The sequence below is a fragment of the Triturus cristatus genome, chromosome 5_2 (assembly GCF_964204655.1).
Source record: "Triturus cristatus chromosome 5_2, aTriCri1.1, whole genome shotgun sequence".
In the NCBI taxonomy this organism is placed as follows: Eukaryota; Metazoa; Chordata; class Amphibia; order Caudata; family Salamandridae; genus Triturus; species Triturus cristatus.
In genome coordinates, this window is record NC_140588.1 from 424,727,908 (window position 1) to 424,755,132 (window position 27,225).

Consider the following 27,225-nt stretch of genomic DNA (forward strand, 5'->3'; position numbering starts at 1 on the left):
GACCTTGCTGGTGGTATCTACTGAAGTGAGACATGGCTCTTCAGTGCTGCCCCTGAAGTCATAAAAGCCTTATAAGTGACCCAAAGTAGCTGCCCCAAAAATCCTGAAAATGTGGGACTTATGGCCTGATTCAGATCTTGCCAGTATTACTGTCGTCCTGACGCAGTAGCTAATCCAAGAAGTCCTTCAAGCAGACAGAAGTCTGCCTGCCATTTTTAGATGTTGTGGCAATAGACTGTGTCCTGTGCCGGTCTTCTCTGCAGGCTAACAGTACTCTGTCGTCAGGTGACTTGCGGCGAGCCAATTTATTTTTTATATGTTTCTGTTGTGCTGGCGGTGTCCTGGCTGCAGAGTCCTAATGGGGTGAGACCATGGTGGTGTAGAGACAGATACGTACTACTTATTATCATCTCAATACACATATATGCTATGAATCTGTCAATATGTTTATGTAGGTAATGTTTACTGCCCATATTTTTACATATAGCATTGCGCACTAACAACATACACACACTATTGAATGTACACTGACACCCACCACAAAAGCCTACTTCAGATCTAGGCAATAACGGGGTGGCTGAGTGTCATGGTCAAGCAGCAGCAGCACAAGAAGGACCTGGATAATGGCGTCCAAGATGGAATCGGTGGTGGGACCCTGAAAAAAGGTGAGTTTTCATCTCTTTTTTCTTCCATTCCACCAACTCGAACTTGGAGGTTTCCCTGCCACAGTTGCCTTGATGTAAAAGCACATCATAATCTGGACAGGGGGAGTCTTGGCAGGACTCCTTCTGACAGCCACTTCTGCCTCTGATACCATTGACGCGGGAGAAAGATTCTGGCGGAGGTGGCGGGTAGGGGTGGTCTTCCCTCCAGTGACCAGTCAACATCGAAATCAAGCGGGCAGACTGCCAAAGCCGTGGGAGGGAAGACCCTGAAATGGTTGTCTGTGAATCTTATGTTTGTGGGTAGGGAATTCCATATCTTCACTGCCTGAACAGAGAAAGATGTTCCACCCATGGCTATTTTCTTGTGTGTAGGAATAATGAGGCAGGGAGCCATTCTTGTGCATAGGTTCTTTTCTTCTTTGTATTTGTTGATTTTCATCCTGATAGAGACATATCTGATGTAACCTATTGGTGAGGCAGGCACACACATATCAGGTGACTTGACAGTGTTTGATTGGCAAAGGATTCCCACACTCCCTTCTGCTCCTGCGCCGCTTCTTCCGGTGCCGGGCTAGTCAGGCTCACCCTGAGCACAACATTTCTGTGCCGAGAGAGCTTCTGCACATCTGCAGCCAGGAGTCCAGGTTCGGCAACTATTAAACCCTGCTGGACTCAGACGCACAGCGGGGGACTGAGCCCGAAGTGTTGCACAATATTGTGGTACTTTTGAATTGATCCGAGTTTAGTGGAAGACAGGTGCATTATGGAGTTCAGTGATTGAACTCGGCAGTATCCCAGTTTATACCCACGCCTTTTCTATTAACTGTTTCCACACTCGACTCACTTATAAGAGTGCTGGAAACCACCGACCGCCCAGCGCTGAGACGAGGCTGCTGTTGTTAAAGCCGTGTAGACTTCACCGCAGGGGTACAACCCCAGTCCCTGCGGCCGGGAACCACGGTGCACTGCTCCCGTTGGTGACAAAGCCACCCACCAGCCCCGGCGGCAGAGTGCTGAAGCGTCCAATGCTGGGTGCTGGATATCTGATGCTTGACGCCTGAGGCCGAAGCAGGCCGAGATGAGGTGGCTGCAGTTTTATGGTCTGCCGGTTTCTGCCAGTGCCTCCTGGGTTTGCCGCGATAGTGTCCCACAACTGTAGACAGGGTCAGAGACCGTCAAGGTGGCTTGTTTCCTTGCCCTGGGCCTTGAACTTTACTGTGATAGCCTTAGGAGCCGGTTTTCTTAACCCCCCAAGAAGGGGAACTGGACAAGTAGTCAGGCGGATTTCAATCGGATTTCAGTGCCTGGTAAGCTGCTTATAGTTTAATCAGGTGGACACCATCATTTATATTTACATTAGTGGCTGGTGAGTGAGTGAGTAAGCAATGTTAAGCAAGGGTGGGTGGAGAAATTGATGAAGGAAGCTGGTACCACAGGAGTATTAGTAAGTGGCTCCATCTCTTCATTGTGCGGAAGCGGCCAGCAATAGGTGGGTGCAGCTTGCACATTGAGAGGCGGTCAGGGGGTCAGTGATGCATTGTAATCCCCCCGACACTCAGCATCAAAACACGACCACTCCACTCAGCCACTCAGCATCAGACCACAACCTGGTCACTCAGCCAACCAGCATTAAACCACGAATAGGACCACGCCACAAGAGCAAAGTCAAGACCGTGAAAACCTAGGGGTGGCAGCGCTGGGCCGACTTGACTGGACTGGGTTAGGATTAACTGAATTTGACTGTAGCTCGGAGAGGTTAGTGGCCGGGGGCTTTTGTCTGACTAGGTGTATTATTGCTGAAAAAAAAACAAGAGAGGAAATCCTGCGACAAGCATGAAGAATTTGCCAGGCTACCTGAGAATGGTCGAAGGGTTAAATACATTTCAGTTACTACTTGACACTAACTCAACGAATTGGGATATGCGTTCAGGTGAAGAAAGACCCCTCTTCCCCCAGATAAAGAGGAAAAATAAACTTTAAATAATAACAACCTCAAAAAACATTAAAGTAAAAACAGCACGGGAGAATCAACTACTAATCTCGCCCATGGTACGAATGTTTGAGAAATCAATGAAAATGAAAATCCCACGCAAATTTGACTTCATTAAGGATCCAACAGGAGCTATGTTAACATTACAATCTGACACTGATAATCTCCAAACTCCAATTGAACCAGAGAGTGAGGCAAAAAAGATATATCGGGACCAAAATACTAGAACTCCGGACCATGGGGTAATAGAACAAACAGTGGAACTGGAGAAAAAAACGGGTACTCAGTGGGGGCACATAACAGACTTGGAGATGCTGGCATTAGTTTCACCATCACAAATGTCACAAATGGCCCAAGAGGCTCCAAACTCACTGGAAATACTTACAGAAAATGTACCAAAACTACTGTTATCAGGGGCACCGCTCCCTCTCGAAGTAACAATAAATATTAAAAATGGTAAGATCTTAATGGAGTTAAAACCTAGCTCGTCTCAAACAAATCAGACAGATAAAAATGTCTGTAAGGCAAGAGGGGAAACTGAATCACAGTACAAAATGGATGATGATACTATAAATTTTCCCCTACTGAACAAGAATGTCAAGCTAGTTGATATAAAAAATATACATATCAACGAGAATCCAACACAGGCAAAATGGAATTTAGTCCACATAAAAGATAGTGGAAAGGATCTAACCCAGGCAAAAGGGAATCAAGATCACACCTTCCTGAAAATTGACAGCTTGCAACTTTGGAGTATTTTAATAATAATTCTAGTACCAATCCTCAGTTTACTCAACCAAAAAGGAAAGAGGATGATCACCACAGCTCGTAATTCATTAATAAAAGGGCGATACATCACAACCCTGAGGTCGTACAAGAAGAACAAGGTGCACCGGTTACAGAAACATCAGACTCTTGGCCAATATAGGACTTAGTTTTTAGAACCGTTGAGTTAACAATAGAAGCTCTACTGTATCAATCAAATAAAATGGAAGTTCAAATTGACCTCCTTAATTCCATGGCAAACTCTCTGGCGGAGGTAGATCAGAAACTGGCCACCTTAAATAGTTTGATAATATGAGTACCTCTGGTTAACAAACTGGCTTTTAGCACTGTCCTGAAGGGTTTAAAAGCAAACATACAAATTCTACGGAAGAACAATAATTCCAGGAAGCTAGAATTAGAGGAAATAAGTATAAGCAAAAAGACAATGTCTCAAAAGAAGTAGGATATACCAGAAGATAAAATGGAAGATCAAATTGAAAAACAAACAACTAGACCGCCACCATTATTGAAAATAAAATGTAAAGCGAGAAATAAGATTAAAAAAGTATAATTCTGTTTTCACTGGAAAAAATAACAACAGCAACAACAGATAGTAGGATATGGTCCTAATCAAGACATAAGACCAGTGCAAACACAGTCTTACAAACCTACAGAAAAAAAAGAAAAAGTATTACCCTCTATTACAAAGAAAACCAAGAGATATCATACCCGCTAAGGATAGTGAAGAATTAACAGAGCAATCTGAACAACATGGTCGCGTTTCCCATGAAAACACAAAAAGTGACGCAAAAAAAAGAAGCTTGAACACGGAAATGGAAGGAACAAAAGGGAAAATTTGGCCTCATGAAGAAAGTAAGCTAACAAGAGATAGGAATACCCCTGTTGTGAATGATGATACTTCCATCCAACTAGATAAACAAGGAAGATTAAAGTACCCCCAGGAAACTGATGAGGTGCTGATTGAGGATGCAGAGGAATACAATATAGACGAGAAAATGCATAGGACAATTATGATTAAACAGTCACCCAAAAAACGAACCAGTAAATAATCATCTGATTCATACAAAGAACCACCCCAAAGATTGAAGTCATCAAAACAGAGATCAATTTTGTCCGAAAAAGAATGTGCAACTCCTATATTAGGTGACAATAAGAGTGCAACCTATGAGGGAAACAACCTTTACAACGCAGTCATTACAACACAACATCCTTTACATCGCATGCCATTACAACGCAGCCATTACATTGCATGTCACTACAATGCATTTCATTACAACGCATACCATTACAATGCATAGTTTTTACCCTTACACTATCCAACACTTACCTTACTGTTGCACTCACTGGAGTGGGAATAGTAGTTTTTACCCCTACACTAGCTAACACTTATCCTACTGTTGCCCTCACTGGAGTGGGAATAGTAATTTTTACCCCTACACTATCCAACACTTATCCTACTGTTGCACTCACTGGAGTGGGAATAGTAATTTTTACCCCTACACTATTCAACACTTACCTTAAATGCAATGGAATGGTATGAGTTGTAATAGTATGCGTTGCAATGGTATAATGCGATGACCTGCTTGACCCGTCCCAACATGGCTTTCGCCCAAAACTTTCCACTGAGTCTGCCCTTATTTCAGCAGCAGAGGGAATTTGGGCGGCAGTTTATGGGGGAGGGAGGGCAATCCTTGTCCTCCTTGATTTGTCGGCCGCCTTCGACACCGTTAACCATACGGTGTTGGTGCGGCGACTAAAGGAGGTAGGGATCATTGAGCGGGCTTTGGCCCTCCTCTCCTTATTCTTGGATGACAGAAAGCAGAGCCTGAACTGGGCGGGTTTACAATCGGGCAACTTCAACCTGCCCTGCGGTGTCCCACAAGGCTCAGCTCTGTCCCCTACCCTGTTTAATGTTTATGTGAGGCCGCTGGCCAGAGTAGTGAGGACACACGGCTTCACCTTTGTGTCCTATGCTGACGATTCACAATTGGTGATATCAGTATCTGATAGACCGGAGCTAACATCGGCAAGATTCCACACTTGTCTGAAGGACGTTATGGAGTGGATGAGTCTGAGCTTTCTAAAAATAAACACAGATAAAACAGAAGTCATTGAATTTGACAACGGTCCCCCATTATGGAGCGCTTTGTGGTGGCCACCAGAGGCTGGGGAGTGTCCTCTTCCTGTTAGAAAGGTGAGGAATCTTGGGGTGATTTTCGATGATAAACAGAACATGTCAGCCCAGGTGATCAGTTTAACTTCAGCATGTTTTCTCTTGCTTAAAACTCTGCGTAAAATCTTCCCCTTCATTCCCCAGGCACTGCAGAAGACGGTAATGGCCGCCCTCTTCATGTCCAGATTGGACTATTGTAATGCAATGTTCCTGGGCATTGATAAGCATCAGGTCAGTAAAATCCAGTCACTGCAGAACGCTGCCGCCCGTGTTATCTTAAATTTACCCAAGGGCCACCCTACCTCCAATGGAAGAAGGTCACTACATTGGCTTCCTGTTCAGCAGAGAATCGAGTTTAAGGCGCTCTGCTTGGTGCACAAGGCATGTTACGGCGGGGGTTCAGTGGATTGTCAGGACAGGTTCAGGCCTTACATGCCTTCCCGGGATCTACGTTCGGCCAATCTTGGCCTTATATATACTTCTAGACATAGACGGGCCCGATGGGGTGGTCGCTCATTTGCCAGGTGTGCAATCCAATTATGGAACAAACTACCAGTGGCCTTGCGACTTCAACAGAATCTTCCCTCTTTCAGGAAAGCCCTGAAGTTCCGCTTGTTCAATCTCCACTAGCTATCAGCCCTCCACTCCGTCAACGTTCACACACTCCAGCGCCAAGACGCCTATGGCATTCGAGCGCTTAATAAGCTTCTTTATACTTATACTTATACTTATTGGAATGCGTTGTAAATGTAGTTTCTAAAAATGTGTTGTGATGGCATGCGATGTGAAATCATGCGTTGTAATGGATGTTGCGATATAAAAACTGCATTTTAAAGGTATGCGTTGTAAATGTTTGCGTTGTAACGTCATACATTCACCCATGATCATAAAAGTGGTAAGAGCCAACTTATCTTTCAACCTGAATATAGGTGGAGGGGAAAACATGACATCTTGAATCGGGGAAATATTTTAAAACTGTCAAATGCAATCCCATTGCTTGATACAATTAAAAGTGAAAATCCGTTGAATTCTTATCAAATTATAAAGAAGACTTCCAAGAACGCAAACTGGTGACATGGAATTCTATCCATTTACCGGAAAAAAACCTTCAGGAATATCAAGCTTTCTGAAATTAAGGAATAAAAATAAGCAGGCTCCCTCAAATTGTTTGTCCAAACCCTTTTACTTTGCCAGAGAGACTTGTCTACCAACGGAATAAAAATAAAAACAGAAATAAACAAGTATTCTCAATCTTGAAAAACTCTATCGGCAAAACAGCTAATTCACTATCAGCAACCACAATTAAACCTCAAGAAGAGAAAGTTATGAATCTTAAATTTGGCTGGTTGACAGCAGCCCTACATGGGGCAAACCAGGAATGCAAGGATCAACATCAGTGCGCCTGGGGCCAACAATCTGAGCAAAGGGAAATGATAAAAATATTTTCTTGGAATATAAATTGTGCAGGCTCTATGCCACAAAGTAGGCACCTGACATCCATGGTCAAGAGTTTTCAGATTATATTCCTGCAAGAAACCTGGGCAATGCAGTCCTTTGTGCTAGAAGGGTACTTTGTCCTGGCTATTACATTGAAAAAATATGGGCACCCCAGAGGAGAGTGGCAGCTTTCAGAACAATAGACTTAAAATTAGAAAGTTAACAAGTAACGACAAGTGGTAACAACATTCTAGTTGTAAAACTGTGCTATAAAGAGGCAAACAACATAAAATCTCTATTCTTAATAAACGTGTATATGCATCCGGAGGCTAATCCCAGGAAATCAATCGCCAATGACCTAATAAATACACTATTACATCAAAATGTGGAGATGCACTCCGAAATTATCATATCAGGGGATTTTAACATGAACCTACTATGGTCCTATACAAGAGATGAAATTACACTGTAGCAGGACTACAAGTGGGCTATTGCTAATCAGTTTCCAATCCCAGAGTCAAAAGCGGCAGGAGGGACAGTTGGTAAAAACCTACTAAAAGACCTGGATTCCTTGGGTTTAAGGGTTTTCAACGGGAGGAGCCAACAAGATATCCCTCCAGCTTGGACTTACCAAGCACATGGTCAAAATCGCGATTCGATTATTCATTAGTATCCTTGATATTATTTCAGAGGATATCCTCTTATCAGATTACAAATACATATGGCAGAGACTACGACCAACAAATAATGGAAGTAAATCTCCAATGTGGAAGGCATCAGAAATTAAAGACCCTTCCCGGGGTGACTGGTACAGTGAACTACAGGAGACTGTATTGGTCGGAAGGTTTTCAAAAATTCAACCACGAAAACAGCATTGGTCGACCGATGTTTTACAGGTCATGCTCTTACTGTAATTGCAAAATGAGGGCTTTGTATCAAGGAAATAATGGTTACCTATACATCAAAAAATGATAATAAACAGCAATTAGGTAGCCAAGCAAAAGCAATATCTAGGGTTAAAGATAAAGAAATGGCCGGACAATCTAGACCTACGTTCCAAATTAATAAAAACAAATAAAGAATTGAGAAAGCTAAATTTGAAATGAAACATTTCAAGAGAAAAAAGCACTCTGGGCTAAAGCATTATACACAAGTAAAATGAAAAATTCAAGAGATTTCTGAAAAATCTTCTATAGTTTGAAAAGAACTAACAAGGCGATCACAACATCCACTATAACAGAAGCGAAATGGGTTGTGTTTTTAACACCTCACCTGAATAATAACAAAGATGTCAAACAAATAGATAGGCCCGATAATTGAAAAGGAAAAGACAAAAATATGAATCACGAAACGGAAATAAATATAACCAAAGATCAAGTATACAATCTTATTAAAAAAACAGAGGCAAGCTGGAGCACCAGGCCCAAACAGAATTCCTTCTGCACTATATAAAGATAATCCAACTGTTTGGGCAGAATACCTCACAAAAGTTTTTAATAAGCCATCCAATCATCAACCCTGCTGGAGTCATGGAAAGGCTCCATAATATCACCTATTTACAAAAGCGGTGATTGGGCTCGACCTGGCAACTATCGATTACTTTACAAGACACGGAGGCCAAACGTTTTGCTGGAATGCTCTTGACAGAGCTATCGAAATGGGCAACCGAGAAGCATAAAATCCCGCCAAATCAATCAGGCTTTATACAAGGCTGGGATCAGTTATTAATTTTAAGTACTTTCATTTTTAATTGACAAATATAAAATTAAGAACCAAACATTATATATATGCTTTGTGGATTTTAAATCTGCCATTGATTGTGTACATCAGCAAACCCTTTGGGGGAAGCTGGAGAAACAAGGAATATCAGCTAGCCTCCTAAAAGCAATTCAAAAACTGTATACTGACACTTGGATTAAAGTTCAAAAAGTTGATGGTGCATATCTTTCAAGGAAAATCCATAGTTCCCAGGGATTAAAACAAGGATGTGTCCTTGCGCCATATCTGTGCAATTCCCCCTCCCCCCCCCCAAATTAGCAGACTGAGATATATCAAATTTGCTATACGCCGATGACGTTATTTTATTAAGCCACACAAGGATAGGATTACGACGGCTCATAAATAACATTTCCGATTACTCTTTTGAAAATGGTATGGTAATAGACGAGGCCAAGCCTAAGGTAATGGAAGTTAATAATAGGAAACAGAAAATGTATAAATACAAATTAGAGCAAGTGAAGACCTTGGGTGTGCTTTACAACGAAAATAGCACTTTTCAACAGTACAAGAAGGACATGAAAAGGAGAAGTAACACCTTAATCATGGCATTTTGAACTCTACAGAAGTCCTTTGACGGACCCAGCTGCCTTCCACTACTAAAGGTAATAAATGCAAAACTATTACATATGGTAGTGAAGCACTATTTTGTAGGAACTCTATAGCTTTAAATAATGCCATTACAAAAACGTTTAAGCTTATTTTCTGCCTTCTATGTAAAGTGTCTCCAGCCCAAATCAGGTTAGAATTTGGGTTATCTAACCAGCTCATTGCAAGGAAGGGTAAGTATATAAAGGTATGGAAGGGAATAAAATATATCCAACCCAATGTGTCAATCGCTCTTGCAAGAAATACAAGCAAATCATAAACTACAGTATTGAAAGTATTTACAAACAGCTTTAGATGAGTACTCAGCACATGGAATTTGGAACATGACTATAAGGCCAGAGTCTCTTAAAAAAACTCATCAATAAAACAATGAAACAATTGTGAATGCTGAAGGACGAGAAAACCTTCTCAAAACGAAAGCACGCCTGAATGATCTCGAATGAATATAAAACTGCTAAGCCCCAAATCTACCTAGAAACACATTGGTCCTTAAAACTAAAAAAAAATTGATTAAAGCTCATTTGGGGCTTTTCCAGGATCCTCTCACGCGATGCCATGGCAATGTACAATAAAACCCATGCCTGTTAGATTATGCAAAAAAGGAGAAGAAAACATAATTCACTTAGTTTGCATAAACCCGGACTTGATGGAAGAAAGATGGAGGCTACTAAGGATTAACTTTAATATCCATGGAATTCGAACCTGTAGGCAAGCACTGATAACATGTTTTAATTCAAAAGACATAGCTTTAAATGCTGCTTTTGTTAAATGTATGCCATTGGCAAAAAATAAATTAGTCTCCAGTAAAAAGTCTGTTGTAAACTTGGAAGGCTGAACCTGCAGAATTACTCCCATAGAGGGCTTAAACAGGGGAGACACAATAGCAAACTTGCACAAAATGACTTTCATTTGGAAAGAAATATTCTTTTTTCAATGATAATAATAATAATAATACCGAAGCTTATAAAGCGTGACAGCTACCCCAAGCAGGGGTGGCCCGGCGCGATATTAACAGTAGTAATAAGAAATAAGTTACCTTCCAGCTGTTGTTATTAAAAATATATGTGGGGTACTACGGTATATTTTCTTCAAATAATTTTACCTTTACAAAATAAAAATTACGTTTAGTGGTCAAAATGTATACATTTTAAATTGTATGTTATGTGTGGTGATATTTTATAAGTGCATATTGTATGATTTTAAATAATCAAACAATAAATGTATTCATTCATTCATTCCTGACAAAGAGTGTCCCTTTGCCATATATTGCTTTGTGTTTGATACAAAGAAGCTTGAAGGAGAATATTCTGGCAACTGGTGACCAGTGTAGTTCCCTGAAGGCCGGAAAGATGTGTGCTTGTGGCTTTACATGTAGGAGAAGTCTGGCAGCAGCATTCTGAATTTGCAGTCTTCTCATAGTCGATCAAGTTGAGCCGTGATACAGACCGTTAGCATAGTCTAATTTGATAGGACAAGAGAGATTAGTGATTAGCAAGTGATAGACTTCTCCTTGGATTTGTCCACTCCTCTAGGTGTATGTTGCTGTGAATGGATGGTGTTGATCAGAGCAGGATCCATTTGAAGATGTAAACTAGATCAAACGTAATTACTGTATTTTTGCCTTGTACGGAGGTTTTTGCCCTCTGTGAAATGTATATTTTCTAAGTCTAATGTATAATGAATTCTCAGAGAATCTCCAATTCATATCACCACTAAACTCACAACGACATTTCACATCGGAAAACATGCCCCAAACAACTCATCTAGTCCACTGAACAAGATTAAACGATTCCTCTAGTTACTTCCTGCATTTTTGTGTTCTCCATTTGCAATGTTAATAAAAAGATTCGTTTAAAAAGGTTTGCAGGTGTGAGCGATTATAAACAAGTCTGTGTAAATAACAAACCTAAGAATACAAAGGTGAACAACAAAACAAGTACAAAAAAATCCTGTCTTCTAGAGCAGCAGGCTTAAGCGGACTGGAAGTAGAACGGAAATGAGTAAGATAATTACAACAACGAATAATTACAAAAAGGAAAATAACGCAGAAGAAAAGACAATTATCAGAATAATAAATCTGAGAGTTATGCAAAAAAAAAACTGAATAGATGCATCTGTTCTCGGTATTGTTGTGCATGGATAGGAAATCTCTGGTCATATTGATTTTTATTAAATGCGAAACTGCTAAATTTTAAATGGTTGGTGATGAGTGCGGTGCCTGCTTTGATTAACATCCTGTTTTGACTACAAAGTATTTATTGTTTGTATGTCGTGCACGCTTTCACACACGAACTGTAATTTTCTTGGTATTAAATTGGCTTGGCGGGTTCTTCAGCAAATCCTCACACTTAGGTGTTTATAGAAGATGTTTTTAACCCTCCTTTGAAGCTTGTTAATGTCTACTTCTTTTGGTTTCTGTGTATTTCAGGTTATTTACAGATTGTGTGCAACACCTCAGCGAAACTAAAAAAGTAGAAAAGTGTTCCATGAGTTCTCAAGAAGGAGCTTTTGCAGCTCAAATGAGAACTATGGTATGTACTTCCTTTTAGAGTGTACTGTAATTAGAGAGGCATTTTGAAAACTTTATATATTTACAATGGTCCACCACTCTGATAATTTGTATAAAAACACAAGCGCCAGTCCCGAAAGACTTTCTTAGAAGGTTACAGCTGGTGCTGAGCAAAAACCAAAGGAAATGATGGACAGAGTGTTGAACATTGCAAGCACTCACCCCCAGTCAACTGATCTGGGTTTAATCCATCACCGTTCTTTAGCCCACTCTGCCACCCCAGTTCAGACATAGCCATATGCAAATCAGTCTGACCCTGTGCCTCAAGGGAACAGTCCAGCCCGAACTGCCAAGCCATGTCTTCCCTGGACCGGAAACAAGCTTCCTAGGACTGGTTTCTGGCATTTCAGCCGTCTTCAGCCAGGCTTGCTTGAATCCAGTGGCAAAGTGAGCAAGGGACTCACGTCTGAGCATACCCTGCCAACTTATGGCGCACAAAGCAAAAACCAAAGGAAATGATGGACGGAGTGTTGAACAGCTGGTGCTGCTCACCTGTCACCTCCTGCACTAACTCGCCCAGTTCATCAAACAGTCATATTGCACTGCACAGCACTCTATTGCTCCCTAGATGGGTTTGTGTTTGGCTACCACCAAAGAAATACAAATACCATCACTGCTTCACTTCAAAGTAAGTACCATTTCACAGTTATGCAGAGATGGGATGATCCTTGATTGTTCCAAGTGCGCTGTGAGTAGTTAGTCTAGTGCAGTTTTTCTTTTGCATTAACCGAGCTACATGTACTGTAATTAATTGAATATACACGACTAGATAGGGTACTTGCGCTCCCATGTGAAGTGTGCCAGGGGCTGTAAATCAAATGCTACTAGTGGGTCTGCAGCACCAATGGTGCCAATCAAATGAGTAGCCTGAAAAGGTATCTCAGACTTGCCACTGCAGTGTCTGTGCGCAGTTTGTTAACTGCCATGTCAACTTGGCAAGTGCACCCACTTGCCAGGCCCTAACCTTCCCTTTTTACTTACATGTATGGCATCCCTAAGGTAGGCCCAAGGTACCCCCTGGGCAGGGTGCAGTGTATGTGAAAGGTAGTACATGTACTGTATGTGTGACCGATCCTGAAAGTGAAATACTGCCAATTTCGTTTTTCACTATTGATAGGCTAATTTGACCCATAGGATAGAATGGGTAATGCTTTGTAACGTCTTACAAGTATAACTTCCCACTGGTACAAGATGGAGAACTAAAGTTGAACCAATCTGAACTCAGAATTTAATAACAGATCTTTTTGTAAAAATGGTTTTTAAATTGTGCGTTTGAAAATTCCACTTTTACAAAATAGCCATTTTCTTGTTTAACTATTTTGTGTGCCTCTGCCTGTTTGTGTATTGGCTATCTGTTTTTTTGAGTGACAGGGGCTGGGGATGTGCATTCACTGTAAACAGCAACTGAGGGGTTGAGGTGTGCCTGGCCCTTCCTGGATGACTCAGAGCTGAGCTGAATGGGGCTTGGCTGCATATAGAGTAGTGGGAGGATATTTTCTTGCACCTGAATAGGGCCTGTCTCACTTGCACAATGCTGTCCGCACCCCCTGTGGTCATACTCAAATAGGGAGACAGAACTGGTTTGGACTGGGCTTAGAGACCCTTGCACAAAGAGAACAAAGACATTTTGGGGTATAAGAATTAGACCTAAAACCCCAGAACTTTAGACTATGTCTGGAATCAAGAGGAACCTTTGCCAAGGAGAAGAGCTGGAGAAACTGGAGGAGGAGTACTGCCCCTTTGCTGTTTGCTGCCTCGGCTTGGCCTGCAGTAGCTGTTTCTACCAAGGAAAGGACAAGGACTTTGCTGTGTGCTGTGTCCCCCTGCTTGAGAAGATCTCCAAGGGCTTGAGTAGAGCTTGCCTCCTGTTCTGAAGTCTCAGGGACACAAAGACTTCACCCCCAGTTCCCCTGAACTCCCTTGCTGGAAGTTCTGACCTGCGAGGAGGTGCCTGTGACTGTGTTGGGCCTCTGGAGGCTGTTATTGCTGTTGGGAGCTAGAAAAGCAACGCAACTGCAAGAAAATTGACGCATCGCTCTTCTTGCAGCTGTTTTTTTCTGAAGCAGCACTGCTGTGTGAGAAGAATCTCCACGCATCGCTGTGCCGCTGCCAAAACCAACGCAGCGCCTGTCACCACTGCAAAAACCAATGCATTGAAGGATCTCATCTGAAGAAACTGACGCTGCACTGCTCGTTGCCCCCGCATCGATCACCGATGCATTCCGTATTTCCACGCATTGTACCTGTACGGCAAGTTTTCCAGATGCACCACCCGTGGATCAGAACCGTCTCAGAATCGACACAACTCTTCACCCTACACACCGTATTTGAGCATCATTTCTCCTGCATGCAGCAGAACTGGTCTCAGGAACTGACGCATCTCTTTGTTTTTCAACGCTTCCCATCTCTGCGGCTGTTTGGCCTCATGAATTTTGTCGCAACTACAGATACTTTGAGAGAAATCCCCCATCCATAGTTTTCTATGGGCCAAGTTGTTTGAATCCTTTTTAAAGTCATATTCTTTTTACATGCATGTTGGATTTTTGTCGTTTTGGTCTTGTTAAGTTTAGATAAAGATACTCTATTTTTCTAAACTGGTGTGGTATCCATTTGTGGTGTTATCACTGTATTACTGTGTGTTTTGAGTACAAATACTTTACACATTGCCTTTGGGTTAGGCCTGTCTGCTCGTGCCACGCTACCCAGGGGGTGAGCAGGGGATATCTAAAGTGTGCATCCCCCTTAGCCTGACTAGAAGCAAGGGTCCCTATTTGTACAAAGGTACCTACCTCTGCCAACTAGAGACCCCCATTTCTAACAATAGCCATCTAAAAGCATGGCTGTATTAGTTCTTCATAAAATTATAAGTCACGTTATGATCTCCACATAGCTCATTATGCCATTAGGTCTTAAATTGAAAGAATGTATTTCAATATTCCCTGGAGGGGATACAGCATTTACAACATGACCGGAACCACAAAATACCATTGCCACTTATTCATTACAATGCATGCGTCTTTACCATGCATTTACTATGCACATTTTTATCACAAAAATGTCTTTACAACAAAAATGGAACTATTTTGCAGGTAAGTGCATGGACCTAGTTTCCATAGGCAAACCATTTTTTAACTTGTCTATATCTTTGCAGCCGTTAGACGAATCTTCATGAAGTTTTCTAAAAAAAAAGTGTTACGGTGGGTCTTGTTGTCCATGGAAAGTTTCGGGGTGATTCGTCAAGTGGGGGCTGAGAAATAAGGTAGGTCATAAAATGTGTGTTTCCCATGTAAATTCCATAGCCCACCTCCCTTTAATTACAGCCCGCGCGGACCTTGTGCCCAAGCCGAGGATCGAACTCTGCTCTCCAGCTCCAACGTCGGCAGCTTTATATGTTACGCCACCGCTCCTCGCTCCAAGACACGCCCGTAAAGGGAGTGATCTTTGTTTCCATTGCGTGCAATGTACAGTGCCCCTGGGGTACAAGCAGGGACCTACTGGAGTGCTTCTCTATCAGAATGCACTTTGCGGTCCCCCCCCCCGGGGCACAAGCAGGCATCTACTTCAGCATGCCTAAGCAAGCGTGTGATGAATGGATGCGTGCGCACGCAAGGCTGCAGGAGTGGACAGATGACGAATTGCTTTTGTTCGCCAGTGCACGCTTCCACCTCACAAAGCGCGCGCTGGCCTCTCCTCCGGACTGGTCAAGGCATTGCAGCCTGTTACAGCCTGAAACGTCGAGCGGTAATGCGCCGTTTCTTCTTTAATTAATGTGGTCGGGTGGGGCGTTGCCTACCACGGCGCCTGGTTTCATGTTTTTTTTGTTATGTTTCCGATGCGTTGTTTTTGTTTATAATAATGAATGTGCTCGGGCGCCGTGCTGCCTACCACGGCGCCCGGTTTTATTATTTTGATGTTAACGTAACCTCAATTTCTCCCCGCACCTTTACATCTCCATGGAAACCACATGACACACTCTGCTCTTTTGCAAGCCCCCTCTCCGGACGGCGATATAGCCCCCCCTCGCAGAACATAAATCTACAGAAGACATTTGAACTATGGAACACATTGCATTGTATGGAGTAGAAGCGTCATAAATCGCACGCGTGCTTTCCATTTTAGAGCGGGAATGCTACTCGTACAATAAAATGAGAGGAGCACAACCAGATGTAGACGTGGCGGACTCTCGGTTTTGTTTTCACTGCCCTTCTTTCTTACCCTTTTAATCTATATACCTAGGAACGCCCACCTGGTGACGTCATTCCTACTGGCTGTCATCTCGCCGTATTTACGTGCCGTGGCTGCTGAGAGTTCATCATGCACGTTCTTGTTTATCTCTTCCCCTAGCCACCTCCCCCGCCCCGCCACCCCACCCGGAATGTCGTAGGTACTCATTTTCAACAATACCCGGCAATGTGCACTACACCCAGCGAGAGATTTAAAAGGACCTGACAAACCTCGGCTGCAGGGGAATTCAACTTCTTTCGAGCAATGCTGTTTCTTTTTGTTCAATTTATGTGATTTAAAACAGCATCTCGTTAGAAATTCCAGTGCAATGGGCAGGTTTACTCTTGCATCTCTTCCAATTAAGCTCCACACGAGAACTGATTTAGAAAAACAATGGTGAAACTGCCAGCCCGGCCAGTGATCCTTTATTGATAAGGATATATGAGTGCAGGGTGCGGAAGAACATGTGAGTGCCTCTACTGTGTGCAGAGTATCTACAATTGCCTGCTGTGAGCACACAAAGGATCTGTGAGTGCCTGCGGTATACACAAAGACACATGTGAGTGTCCATGATATGCATATGATGTGTGAATGTCTGTGAATAATGCAGGAGTCTCTAAATGTATATGCAGTGTGCAAGAGGCTGTCTGCGTGCATGAGAATTGTAAATGATCCTCGTATTACCTGTGCTCTGCCGGAGTAAAATCGGGTCGGTGTGCATTAAAATCCTGTGGTATATCTATGTGACAGAGGACATTTTTGTTCCTTTGGCTTATACATGGCTATCTCTAATGCAGTGCTGTGTGCACTAACCAATACCTCTAACTCTCATAAATGCGAGACCAATTTGCATTGCAAATGCTTGTTTAATATTAATCTATAATATTTTAATTTATAAACTAGGGTACATATTTACTAATACTTTGTTGCAGAGTTTGCAACACAAAAGTGAAGCAAACCATCACAAAAAGTACTTGGTATTTACTCTCCAATCCAAAACTTGTTTGGCATTGGAAAGTAGCCCTAAAGTCGCGCAAAAAAGAGCTGTTTATTACACAGTGGAATAACTAAACTTGAAAGGGGGCTCCCAAGCAAGGTAAATGGAGGGGCCCTCCCCTCACAAGTCAATCAGGAGGTCTCAGGCCAGGGTACTGTGCTGAGGGCCCCCCCTGGACCTTGGCCCCCCCACACACCGCGGGGGATGCAGGGGCCTATGTTACACCAGTGGCATAACATTGCCTTGCTTTGTGTCAAGGGGGCATACCATGGATGGTACATGGGTGTTCCCATAGAACTATCCATGAACTTTGATGAAAAGCCCTATCTCCATAAAAAGAGGTAGACAGGGCTCTGAGCTCAAAATATATGCCTCCTGGAGGCAATCATAAGGTTGGAGAAAATTGTTCTTTAACTTTTTGGAACTTTACAAGTACGCTGTCCTGTACAATGCACATACAAATGAAGAAAAGTTTTAAAGTATGTCTAGATATAGTATTTTGTCCTGGAAGGATATACCTTCATGTACAAAATCCATGGTTGTGATCATGCACACACGCTTGCACAATTGTGCAAGGGTGTGTGCGTGGTGCACGGCAGCCTAGAATTCACACACGCAGTGCGAGAGAGAACCCACGCCAACAGCTATCGCGCTGTTCTGATCTCTCCTGTAGACACAACACAGCCAGAGTTGCTGCACTGCTTTGCATCAAATGTAAGTAATTCTAGCCCTAAGTCTTCCCTTTTGCAGGTTATAACAAAAATATTAATTTATTCTACCATATTATTTATAATATAGTTTTTTAAACAAATGTTTGTTTTAGGTTTAGCTACTTTTTCAGATTTAAAAGCAAAACCTCTATGAAGGACTCGTGTAAAATTTAAAAAAGAGGCTGCGTTTCCCTTTACAGCGTGTTTTATTAATGGCCACAATACTCTGAAACTCATAACTCATAATTAATGGCAAGTCCTGTGTCAGGTTTGTACATAGGGTTTCACCACACCTGGCCAGATGTGCTGCTCAGAAGATCTCAGTGTTGGCTTGTACACCTCCCTTCCTAAAGGATGTGGCCAGGGGGCTGGCGTTATTTTTAGAAGCTTGTTTTTGTAACTGAACAGATGTCTTCATTATTCAACCTAATGTCTTCAAGGTGGCTCTGCGCTCACTCTGAAATTCAATGTGCGAGTTTCCGAGATGAATTATTGTGACCACATTTTATATTGCGCGGGAATTCAAATTGTTTCAGTGCATTGGGCCTCTGTGCGGGGCAGGCGAAGGCCACACGTCATCGACAAATGTGCCCGTGCAGTCCCACCATTGATTTACCGCCAAAGCCCACCAGCCCCGCTTTGGGCCTTGGGTTTTTTGTTTTTGCAGATGGTGCAGCTATTTGTCTTTTCTTAGACAAGTGCAGTTTCAGGATAGCACAAGCTTTAAACTGTATTAATTAACCTATTACAACTGTACCCTCTGATGAACAACCTCTTGCCACGCCCAATCCAACGCTCTCGAATGGACAAAACTGTCTACATTCTGTTTTCTTATTCAATAAATGCACGATCACTAAAGAAAAAGATGCAAGTGATTATTACATCACTGATATATGAGGGACAGACCGCAATTCATTTCGGGCTTAATTTAAGGGGCTGAGTTTTTGGGGGTTTGGGAAATGGAATAACACTCCCAGTAAATACTGATCCCAGTATTACTTACCCAGTTCGCTTTCAACATTTCGGAATGGGGATCACGCAGACAGACGCATGTTTTCCCCATTCTGAAAAAGTCTGGGGCATATTTACAACAAAATGTCATAGCGTGGAGCTGCGCCAAATTTGGCAGGGCTGCACTGCGACATTTCCAAAATGCATGGATGCGCCGTATTTACGACAATACAGCACATCCCTGTGTTTTCCTAGCGCTGGTGCTAAAATCGCGAGCACCCTTGCATCATAGTGTTTATGTGCGGGAAGGTGTCCCTTTCTGCACATAAATAATCCAAAATGGCTATTTCTTACTTTTATGTGTGCTGCAGAATGCAGTACACATAGAAGTAGCAAATTGTCATCATTTAATGATTGTTTATGTGCATAAAGGGACACATTCCTGCACATAAAAAAATCCTTAATGTCATTTTGCTCTTTGTATGTGTGCTGCAGAATGCATCATACATAGAAAAAGCAAAAATGAGGAGAAATGAAAGCCTTTCTCCTTGTTTTGCTATTCTAATACCTGCTCTTGCATGGTGTTAGTTTTTTACGCTGCCTCGGATTTACAGATCCTTGTAAATCTGTGGCAGTGTCAAAAAGCAATGGGTGTTGCAATGGAATGTCCACAGCAACAGCCATTGCCCGCCACTTTGACGCAGATAACCGTGTGAAAGGGTACCATATTTACAAAGCGGCGATAAGCCACAAAACGTGGTTTAACGCTACTTTGTAAATATGGAGCCGGGCATTGGTCCACATGGATGTCGTTAAAAGTGACGTTCTTGTGGCGCAATGCCCTTGTAAATATGCCCCTGAGACAGCGCAGTATTTTTGCTGTGCAAATTCTGCCAGGCTTTACCTAATTAAATTTGTGTGGGGAAAATTGTGGTATTACTGCAACAGATGTAATCTCGATTTGTTATTATTTGTTTCTTTGTATTGAGGGCATTTGTTCCAAATAAATGTCTGCACCAGTAAGTGACATTTCTGATTTCAAGTTTGAATGAAAATTGCGAGTGTTTGTTGTTTATGTAGGCTTCCAACATTTCCATCAACCACTCATAAAGTGCACACTTGCTTTGAAACTTAAGCCTACATACACTGCAATCTAATTACCAGCATTTGCAATGGCGGCCTCTTACAGATAACTAAATCCATCCACATCGTGCAGTTCAAAAAAGGAAATTTAAGAATGTCCATTGACACCACCATAAACAGCTATTTTATCTACGGGGTTTGACTAGATACTAATAGAGACATACATATACATATATATATATATATATGCTTTGATATGAATGACATTCGTAGTGTATGTACTATTTAGGGATTGATTGTCATGGTCAGACTGAGACAGAAAATAGGCCCGGGCACCAAAATAAAAGTAGCTACCGCTAGCGAGTAAGATAGCTAAAAAAGTGTCCTACATTTTCAGATAGGGGCACTTTTGAACTTGTAACAACAAGTGGTATACATACTTTGCAAGGGGCGGGAAACTTCCATGGTCAGACTGGCCGTAGCAGGCATCAGGCGTTTCACCGGGAGGCTGGAAGGGTGGGGCTGGGTTTGGAAGAGTGGGTGCTGGTTTTGGAGCGGTGGGAACCGGTTTTATTACTAGGGGACAGTTTTACAGCAGTGCTGTGATATACGCCCCTGGTAACAAAAACAGCAGTGCTTCACACTTGCACCCCATCCACCACCACACCTCTGCCCCCCCACCTCCATGGGGCCGGTCCGCCAAAATTGCAAGGGCTGCTTTGGGTTCCCAGTCCGGCCCTGGAGATTTCATGCATCTGTGGTTGCTGCAGGGAATTTTTTTGGTAACAGCAGGAAACTCAAGAGTAAGAACCGGCCCAGCAGACCAAAAAACACATCCCAAACACTGTCCTATTAGACCAACCCTTCTGGCACTACCACACTGCCTTTATAGCCGAGTCCATGTGTACTCGCAAACATTTTATCAGGGGCCAGCACGTTTAGTCTGTGATATGACCGAGAGCTGCATTGATACCAGCAGGGTGGCGGTCGGGGTTGGTGGTCAGGTGGGTGGTGAGGCATATATATCCAATGTCTGAATTGCACAATGTGGAACCAAAAACTTGAGATTATACCCAGCTTCTCCACTTAGCCAAATTGTGTGATCCTAGTTTTATTTCACTTTCCCTTCTTTTCTTAATTATCACATATGAGGAGCTCGAAACACATGACGTCAGGATGGGTGCTGTACAAAACCTTTTGCTGTGTTTCATTTATTAAACTATAATGTTGTTCATGTATAATAGAATCCCATGCCAACCAAATAGTGCACATAACAACTGATTTACCTTGTACTACACTACTAGTATTGTCATCAGGGTAGGGGAAAGAATGAATGTTTCTCAATTCATGTTTGAAAACTATCCCCTTTAAAAAAAATACTTCTCAATGCACTTACATAATCTGATGTCCTTAGAAGAAATGTTTCTGCATGTTAATGAAACACACATTGTCTGAATTTTGAACAGACTTTATCATACTTTTAAACGTTTGCTGCAAAAGGTCTATAAAAATGAAGCTGTGTTTCAAGTTGAGCGATGCAGGATACCCCAAGTAACCTTTAAATAAATGCTTCCCTGTTTATTTAGCATCATTTAATGTTAGTGCTGAATTGAGTAAACAGCAGTCCAGTGCTGCTCTTGACCAGGGTGGGGCCATATGCTGAGGTCAGGGGGGCCGCATGTAAAGGTCAGGAGGGATGCATGTGGCCCACGGGCCATACTTTGAGTATCACTGGCCCAGACTGATCCTCTTGCATTTTCAGCTTATGAAAACCCCCCAGAGCTGCACTGGTCCATTCCTACAACAGTCCTGTGTGATTCAAGACCAGCATTGTGCTTTGAGAAGACCCAGACAGTTGACGCCAGTGATGAAAATCCACTGTTGTCTTTTATTAATGCATGAAGGGAAATAATCATTAATATGAGACAGAAAGCTGGAACACCATTACATTTTAAACCACAAAGCATATGTTGAAATAGAATTGATGATAAGATGGCAGGTAGTTTTCTTGGCAGATTGAGACCATCCACTCCTCCATTGGTCACTCAGAAATGTTAGCAAAGAAGGTTCATGATGACCAATGCTTACAATTCTTCTAAGGAGCCTAAAAAAGAAACACTTAATTTAACTTAAATGTAGCATGGAGCATGGTCTCAAAAGAATACATTTATTCTCTCTACCATTTTTTATGTATTTGTTCAATTTGTTCTTTTAAATAGAGCGAAACTGTCCCACGAGAGATTGCTTTGCAATGTAAAAATCAATCATACAGCATTCAGTTGGAAAAATGAAAAACCATAACAGAAAAAAATAAGACTCTAGATGACATTAGTAAATAAACGTTTTGGACTATAAATATGACACAGCAAAGGTAATACTATTTTGTAAATAACAATAAGGACTAGCATGCAAACTTAAATGAAAAATTCAAACTAACTCCCTAAATTAACAAAATCTAAATTATGTTGAAAGAGAACTTCTTCATATTGGATGAGTTTTATTTTCAAAAAAGCAGCTTTAACCCTGCTCAAATGTATCCAAAAACACTGGTTATGCCCTAATCACCCCAGCATATCTGGGCAAAAGCATGCAGCAGCAACAAGAGAGTGATGTATGGGGATTGATAAAAACAATTATTTCAAAAAGGGAAAAAAATATATATTAATCCCCTACGTGGAAGCATAGTCCCCAAGTGTTACTTGCGGACAATTTTACCACTCACGGAGCCTTCCTTCTCAAAGAAAATACCATATTGTTCTCATGCATGAGCCCATGCATGTCCTTTTTAAAATCGGTCCGATTTGGCGACACAGTGCAGGGGGCTAATAAAAGTATTTGGAGACCCCCCACATGAGAGATAAATTGCGATTAGATTTACGTGGCCTAAAACAGGAATCTGATTGGGGGTTTATTTTGACCCTTCCAGGTTCTGAAGAGTTGATACATTTGTTCCCACATGCCTGTGGCTGTTTCACTCACCTTCGTAAGTAGTTTATCTCAATATGAGGACTTTGTATCTCTACACGAGGGACCCACACTGCATGCTAAGAGCACTTGGGGGTTTGAGCACGGCTGATTCCAAGAAAGCTTTTTGATTGCACGAATAGTTTCACACAACAGAGGAGTGCACTTTTGTTTTTGTTGCAGAGTTTTATATAGCTCGAACTTGACCCGAATCCAATCAGGTATCAGAGCGCTTTACATAGCACCAGTTACGTTACATGAGGACACACATTCATTTTTTGTTAGGCACGGGGAGATTAAGTGATTTGCCCAGAATCACAGGGTGTTCAGCGTCATTACTGAGACTCGAACCTACTTCCCCAGGGCCGTAGTAGTGGCGAATAACTGAACTCAATACATGCAGTAGATTTGGTTTTTAGGGTAAGAAGAGTGAGACACGTGCTCTCACCTTTGCACCCCCATCAGGTACACAAATTGAGTGGCACATATCACATGAGTAGTCATTCACACAGAAACTGGATCAGTGCATGTATTGAGTTCAGTTATTCGCCACTACTACGGTCTGTTGTTATATATATTTTTATTCTCTCCCTACATTTTCTTTTACAGGCTTGAATCTAGGAGCCATCCAATTGTGGAGTGTGACACTCATCACGCCCACACAGTCGTACACTCTTGCCACTTTTGGTAAGAACGGAGCCCCCAATTACATATTTAGGTCCTGATGAATGCCCTGGACTCTCCTGGGCCAAGACGGCAGAAACATGTCGACCTCTAAGCACAACGGTTAGGGAACACTAATTCCCCCACATACCGTCACCTGCTTTTAAAACATCATATAGTTACCTCTTACATTAAAAAAACACAATGAGGATAACTATAATGATTTTTAATCTCACTCACTTATACACGGGCCCCCACGTAGTTTAGAAGTGCATCCCTGTCGTCAGGTGTATGCCCGCCCTCTATCAAACCAAGGTTTTAGAGGGCGAGGACTGGTCAATGATGAAGCATGACACCAGGTGGTGTGTGAGACCAGTCCGTTACTTTTTGTGAGATGCCTCACTCACACTATAACTCAAACACTATAGTGGTTATCACTTTAGGAGCAGCTCTTTTGTGGTTAAACCTGGAAAATCATTGCCAGTAGTACCCACTAAATTATCTCCCAAAACTGGGGGAACTTGGTCTAGAGATCCCCAACACTCGAAATCTAGGGTGGCTGACTCTTTGCTGGCAACCTTAACCATCCATTCCCTTGCAAATGGAGTCTCCGAAATCGAAGAGGTAACTCAACTAGTGCCAAAAGTGGGAGAAACCATAATGGAAGATTTTACGCTCCCTGACATTAATTTAAATCAGTCTCCTAAAATGTCTCAGGCACCTAATCTAGAGTTGTCCAGGATACATATTCCTGCTACTTCACTTTCCTCCAAGGATTGTCCTGTTAAAATGCAACTGTTCAGTAGTACACCTAGCGGAACAAGCATATTAGATTCACTGGGCTTATCTACTCCTGATCTATCCCCGAATTTTCTTCCCTTAATTAATAATCCAGAGTTAAAAATGCTGATGTCAGAATCATTGTCTTAGCCTTAATAGAGAAATCAGTAAGTAACTCCGATTTTATTTAGGATTCTCTTTTGGCCATGACAAAGTTCATAGCCTCTGAGCAAAGACAATCGCTGGTAAAGTCGGCCTACTTCCTTCCCGTAAGCCTAATCCAGGGAAGGGGTCCTCTCCGCCTCTGTTTTTGGACGATAACCCCAATCAGCTCTATCCTACTCAAACAGGCTATCTTCCCCACGCTAAAGGGCGGGACTTTGTCATTCAGGCTGGTAAGCCTTTTTCTAGTAGGAAAAACAAAATCAAATTGAAAAAAAATGAAGATATAGTTGACAAATTACACTCCTCCGCTCTACAGCAGCTCTTCGATCCAGAGACTTTAGCTACAGTGGCTGTATCTATGTCCCGCATGCAAGCCAAAAAGGAAACTTCAAGTAGAATTCAAAAGTTTTTCCCCATCTTCCTAAAAACAGGTGTAAAATCTCCTGAGCATCCTATAGAGGAGGCACTAAAAGTTGGTTGCTCACCTACTAAGGAAAAGGATACTAAGAATAAAAGTAACAGCGTTTGTAAGAAGAAGAAGGAAAAAAGTGAAAAACGTCGAAGGATAAATAAAAAAAGGATAAAACGGCTACGCTTCGACCCTAACCTAATCCACAATATACCATCAATACCTGAATCAAACGTTTTGAAGAAGGAAGATGGTCAAGCAGAATTCAACCTATCGGGACCTTGTTCTTCTTTTTTGAACCCAAGTGCCCCAATTCAATCCACCCAAGATGCATTTGTATTAGATATAAGTGTTCCCCCTACTGCTCAGAGTATCTTGAACCCTGATGGTTCTCTATTTGCTTCCTCCTTAGGCAATAATGTCATTTATAATCCTACTGAAAATATTACTGAGGTAACCCGTTTAGTCAATCACTCACCTTTTGACCCTTTCACCCTGGATTTTTCGTTTATTTATGACCAGGAACCATGTATGAATAGGACCTTTCTGTTGGGTTGCTTTGCTGAAATCCCAGGCCTTCAAATGATCGAAAGCAATGACATCGCTCTGGTTGAGGTTCAAAAATATAATAATCTTAGGGGAGCAAGAGTAACGTTTGCATCCAAAGCTATCTCCCATCTGATAATGTCACACAGTGATAAATGACGATTTTGTGGCATTGATGTTCTAATATCTGAAGAGGAGCTAGCCTTAAAAAAAGTGTTCCAAAATAAGCAGTCTAACACCGATCTAGATATCATCACAAGGGGCAAACCCTTCTCGGAGAGGGAGATTATACTGCAGGTCTTCCTTGGTAAAGAAGGCAGGAGGGTCTCGCTTCTCACAGACAAAAATACCCAGTATGTACTTTCTGCAGATGAGGAAGATAAGAAATGGAGTTCGGTAGCAGGCGCTCTTAATACAAATAGATCTTTAGGCTTAAAATTTGGGAAATCTTCCTAGCAAGGATATTAATGTGATATCTTGGAATGCAGCCGGCTTAAGCACTACCAAAAACAAACTCTTATTCTTGAAAGAGCAGAGGGCTGATATAATAAGTCTACAAGAGACTTGGATCATAAAGGACTGGTCCACTGAAGATTTTATAGTGCTGAGCCGGCCTGCGCTCCCTGTGAATAGAGGTCATGCTAAAGGAAGTATTGCTATAATGCTAAGTACAAGTCTTAGTTGGTCATTTAAAGAATTTTTTCATGCCTCTAACTTAATCCAGGCAATTAAGCTAGAGCTCAAGGATACCCAGGATCATTGGAATTCCCTGTTGATCGTAAATGCATATTTACCTCCCGATGCATCTTACTCTTACCTATTAAAAGACCTATTTGTTTTTATCTCCTCTACCTTGGAAAGTGAAGACTGCAGGTTCCTAATGTTAGCTGGAGATTTGAACTCTAAAGTCTCTTCTCTAAGGATAAGGGAATTCTCTAACACCGCAAAAAACGAAGCCCTAAACATCCCCAATGCCCAATTTACGAATAAAAGCAGGACAGACAAAAGAGGAGCCTCATTACTCGAAGGTCTGAGAAACTTAGACCTCATAATTAGGGAGGTTAGAAAAGGACATTCTAGCAAATTATACTCATAAGGCACCAGCTGGGAGATCTATTATAGATTATCTAATTGTTTCTGCAGATTTTTTTGTAAACTCATAAGCATGGAAGTTCTGTGAAATGTTTTTAGCGACCATATGTTGATCTGTTCCAAATTTGAATTCACTTGTGCTAAGGTAGGCCCCTGGAACTTTAAAGGCAGCATAGTAGGATTCAATGCAAAAAATGGTAGATTTCATTGGAATACTCAAGCGACCGCTAAATTAACGGCTCTGATGAAAGATCAGCAGCACTTAGTAATGGCCGAGTGTGATTCTGCTCAATCTGATTTACTCAAAGTCTTTTCCCATAATGCAGATTCTCTGGCTACATCATGTAAATCGTCGCATGCTCCAGCTAAACGGAGCTCACATTTTAATCCAATGCTTACCCTAAATAGGGAAATAAATAAATTAGTGAGGGCCCAGTTCCTGAATTTTTCATTCGAACGAAGTAATTTAATAAACCAATTAAAGAGGAAAAGAAAGAGGAATAAAAGCTCCCTAAAACAAATAAAGGAAGATGGCGTATGGGTGCAGTTAAAAGAGGCGGCCTCAAAAAATAATTCCAAAAGATATTGGGAAATATTCGCTGACTACTTGGCACAAGAGTGAAATCTCTCCCCATC

General features: G+C 42.0%; 1 protein-coding gene and 1 long non-coding RNA gene across 4 annotated transcripts in view; one reads left to right on the forward strand and one right to left on the reverse strand.

Moving 5' to 3' along the window:
* LOC146823099 (uncharacterized) overlaps positions 1-27,225 on the forward strand; it is a 340,269-nt gene that overhangs the window by 182,236 nt on the left and 130,808 nt on the right. The gene's annotated exons all lie outside the window — the stretch shown is intronic.
* LOC146823101 (thread biopolymer filament subunit gamma-like) overlaps positions 21,839-27,225 on the reverse strand; it is a 76,075-nt gene continuing 70,688 nt past the window's right edge. For both annotated transcript variants that reach the window (XM_085607353.1, XM_085607352.1), the window contains one exon: positions 21,839-22,074. In XM_085607353.1, coding sequence (XP_085463479.1) covers positions 22,055-22,074 — 20 coding nt within the window. In that variant the 3' untranslated portion in view covers positions 21,839-22,054. The remainder of the gene's footprint in view (positions 22,075-27,225) is intronic.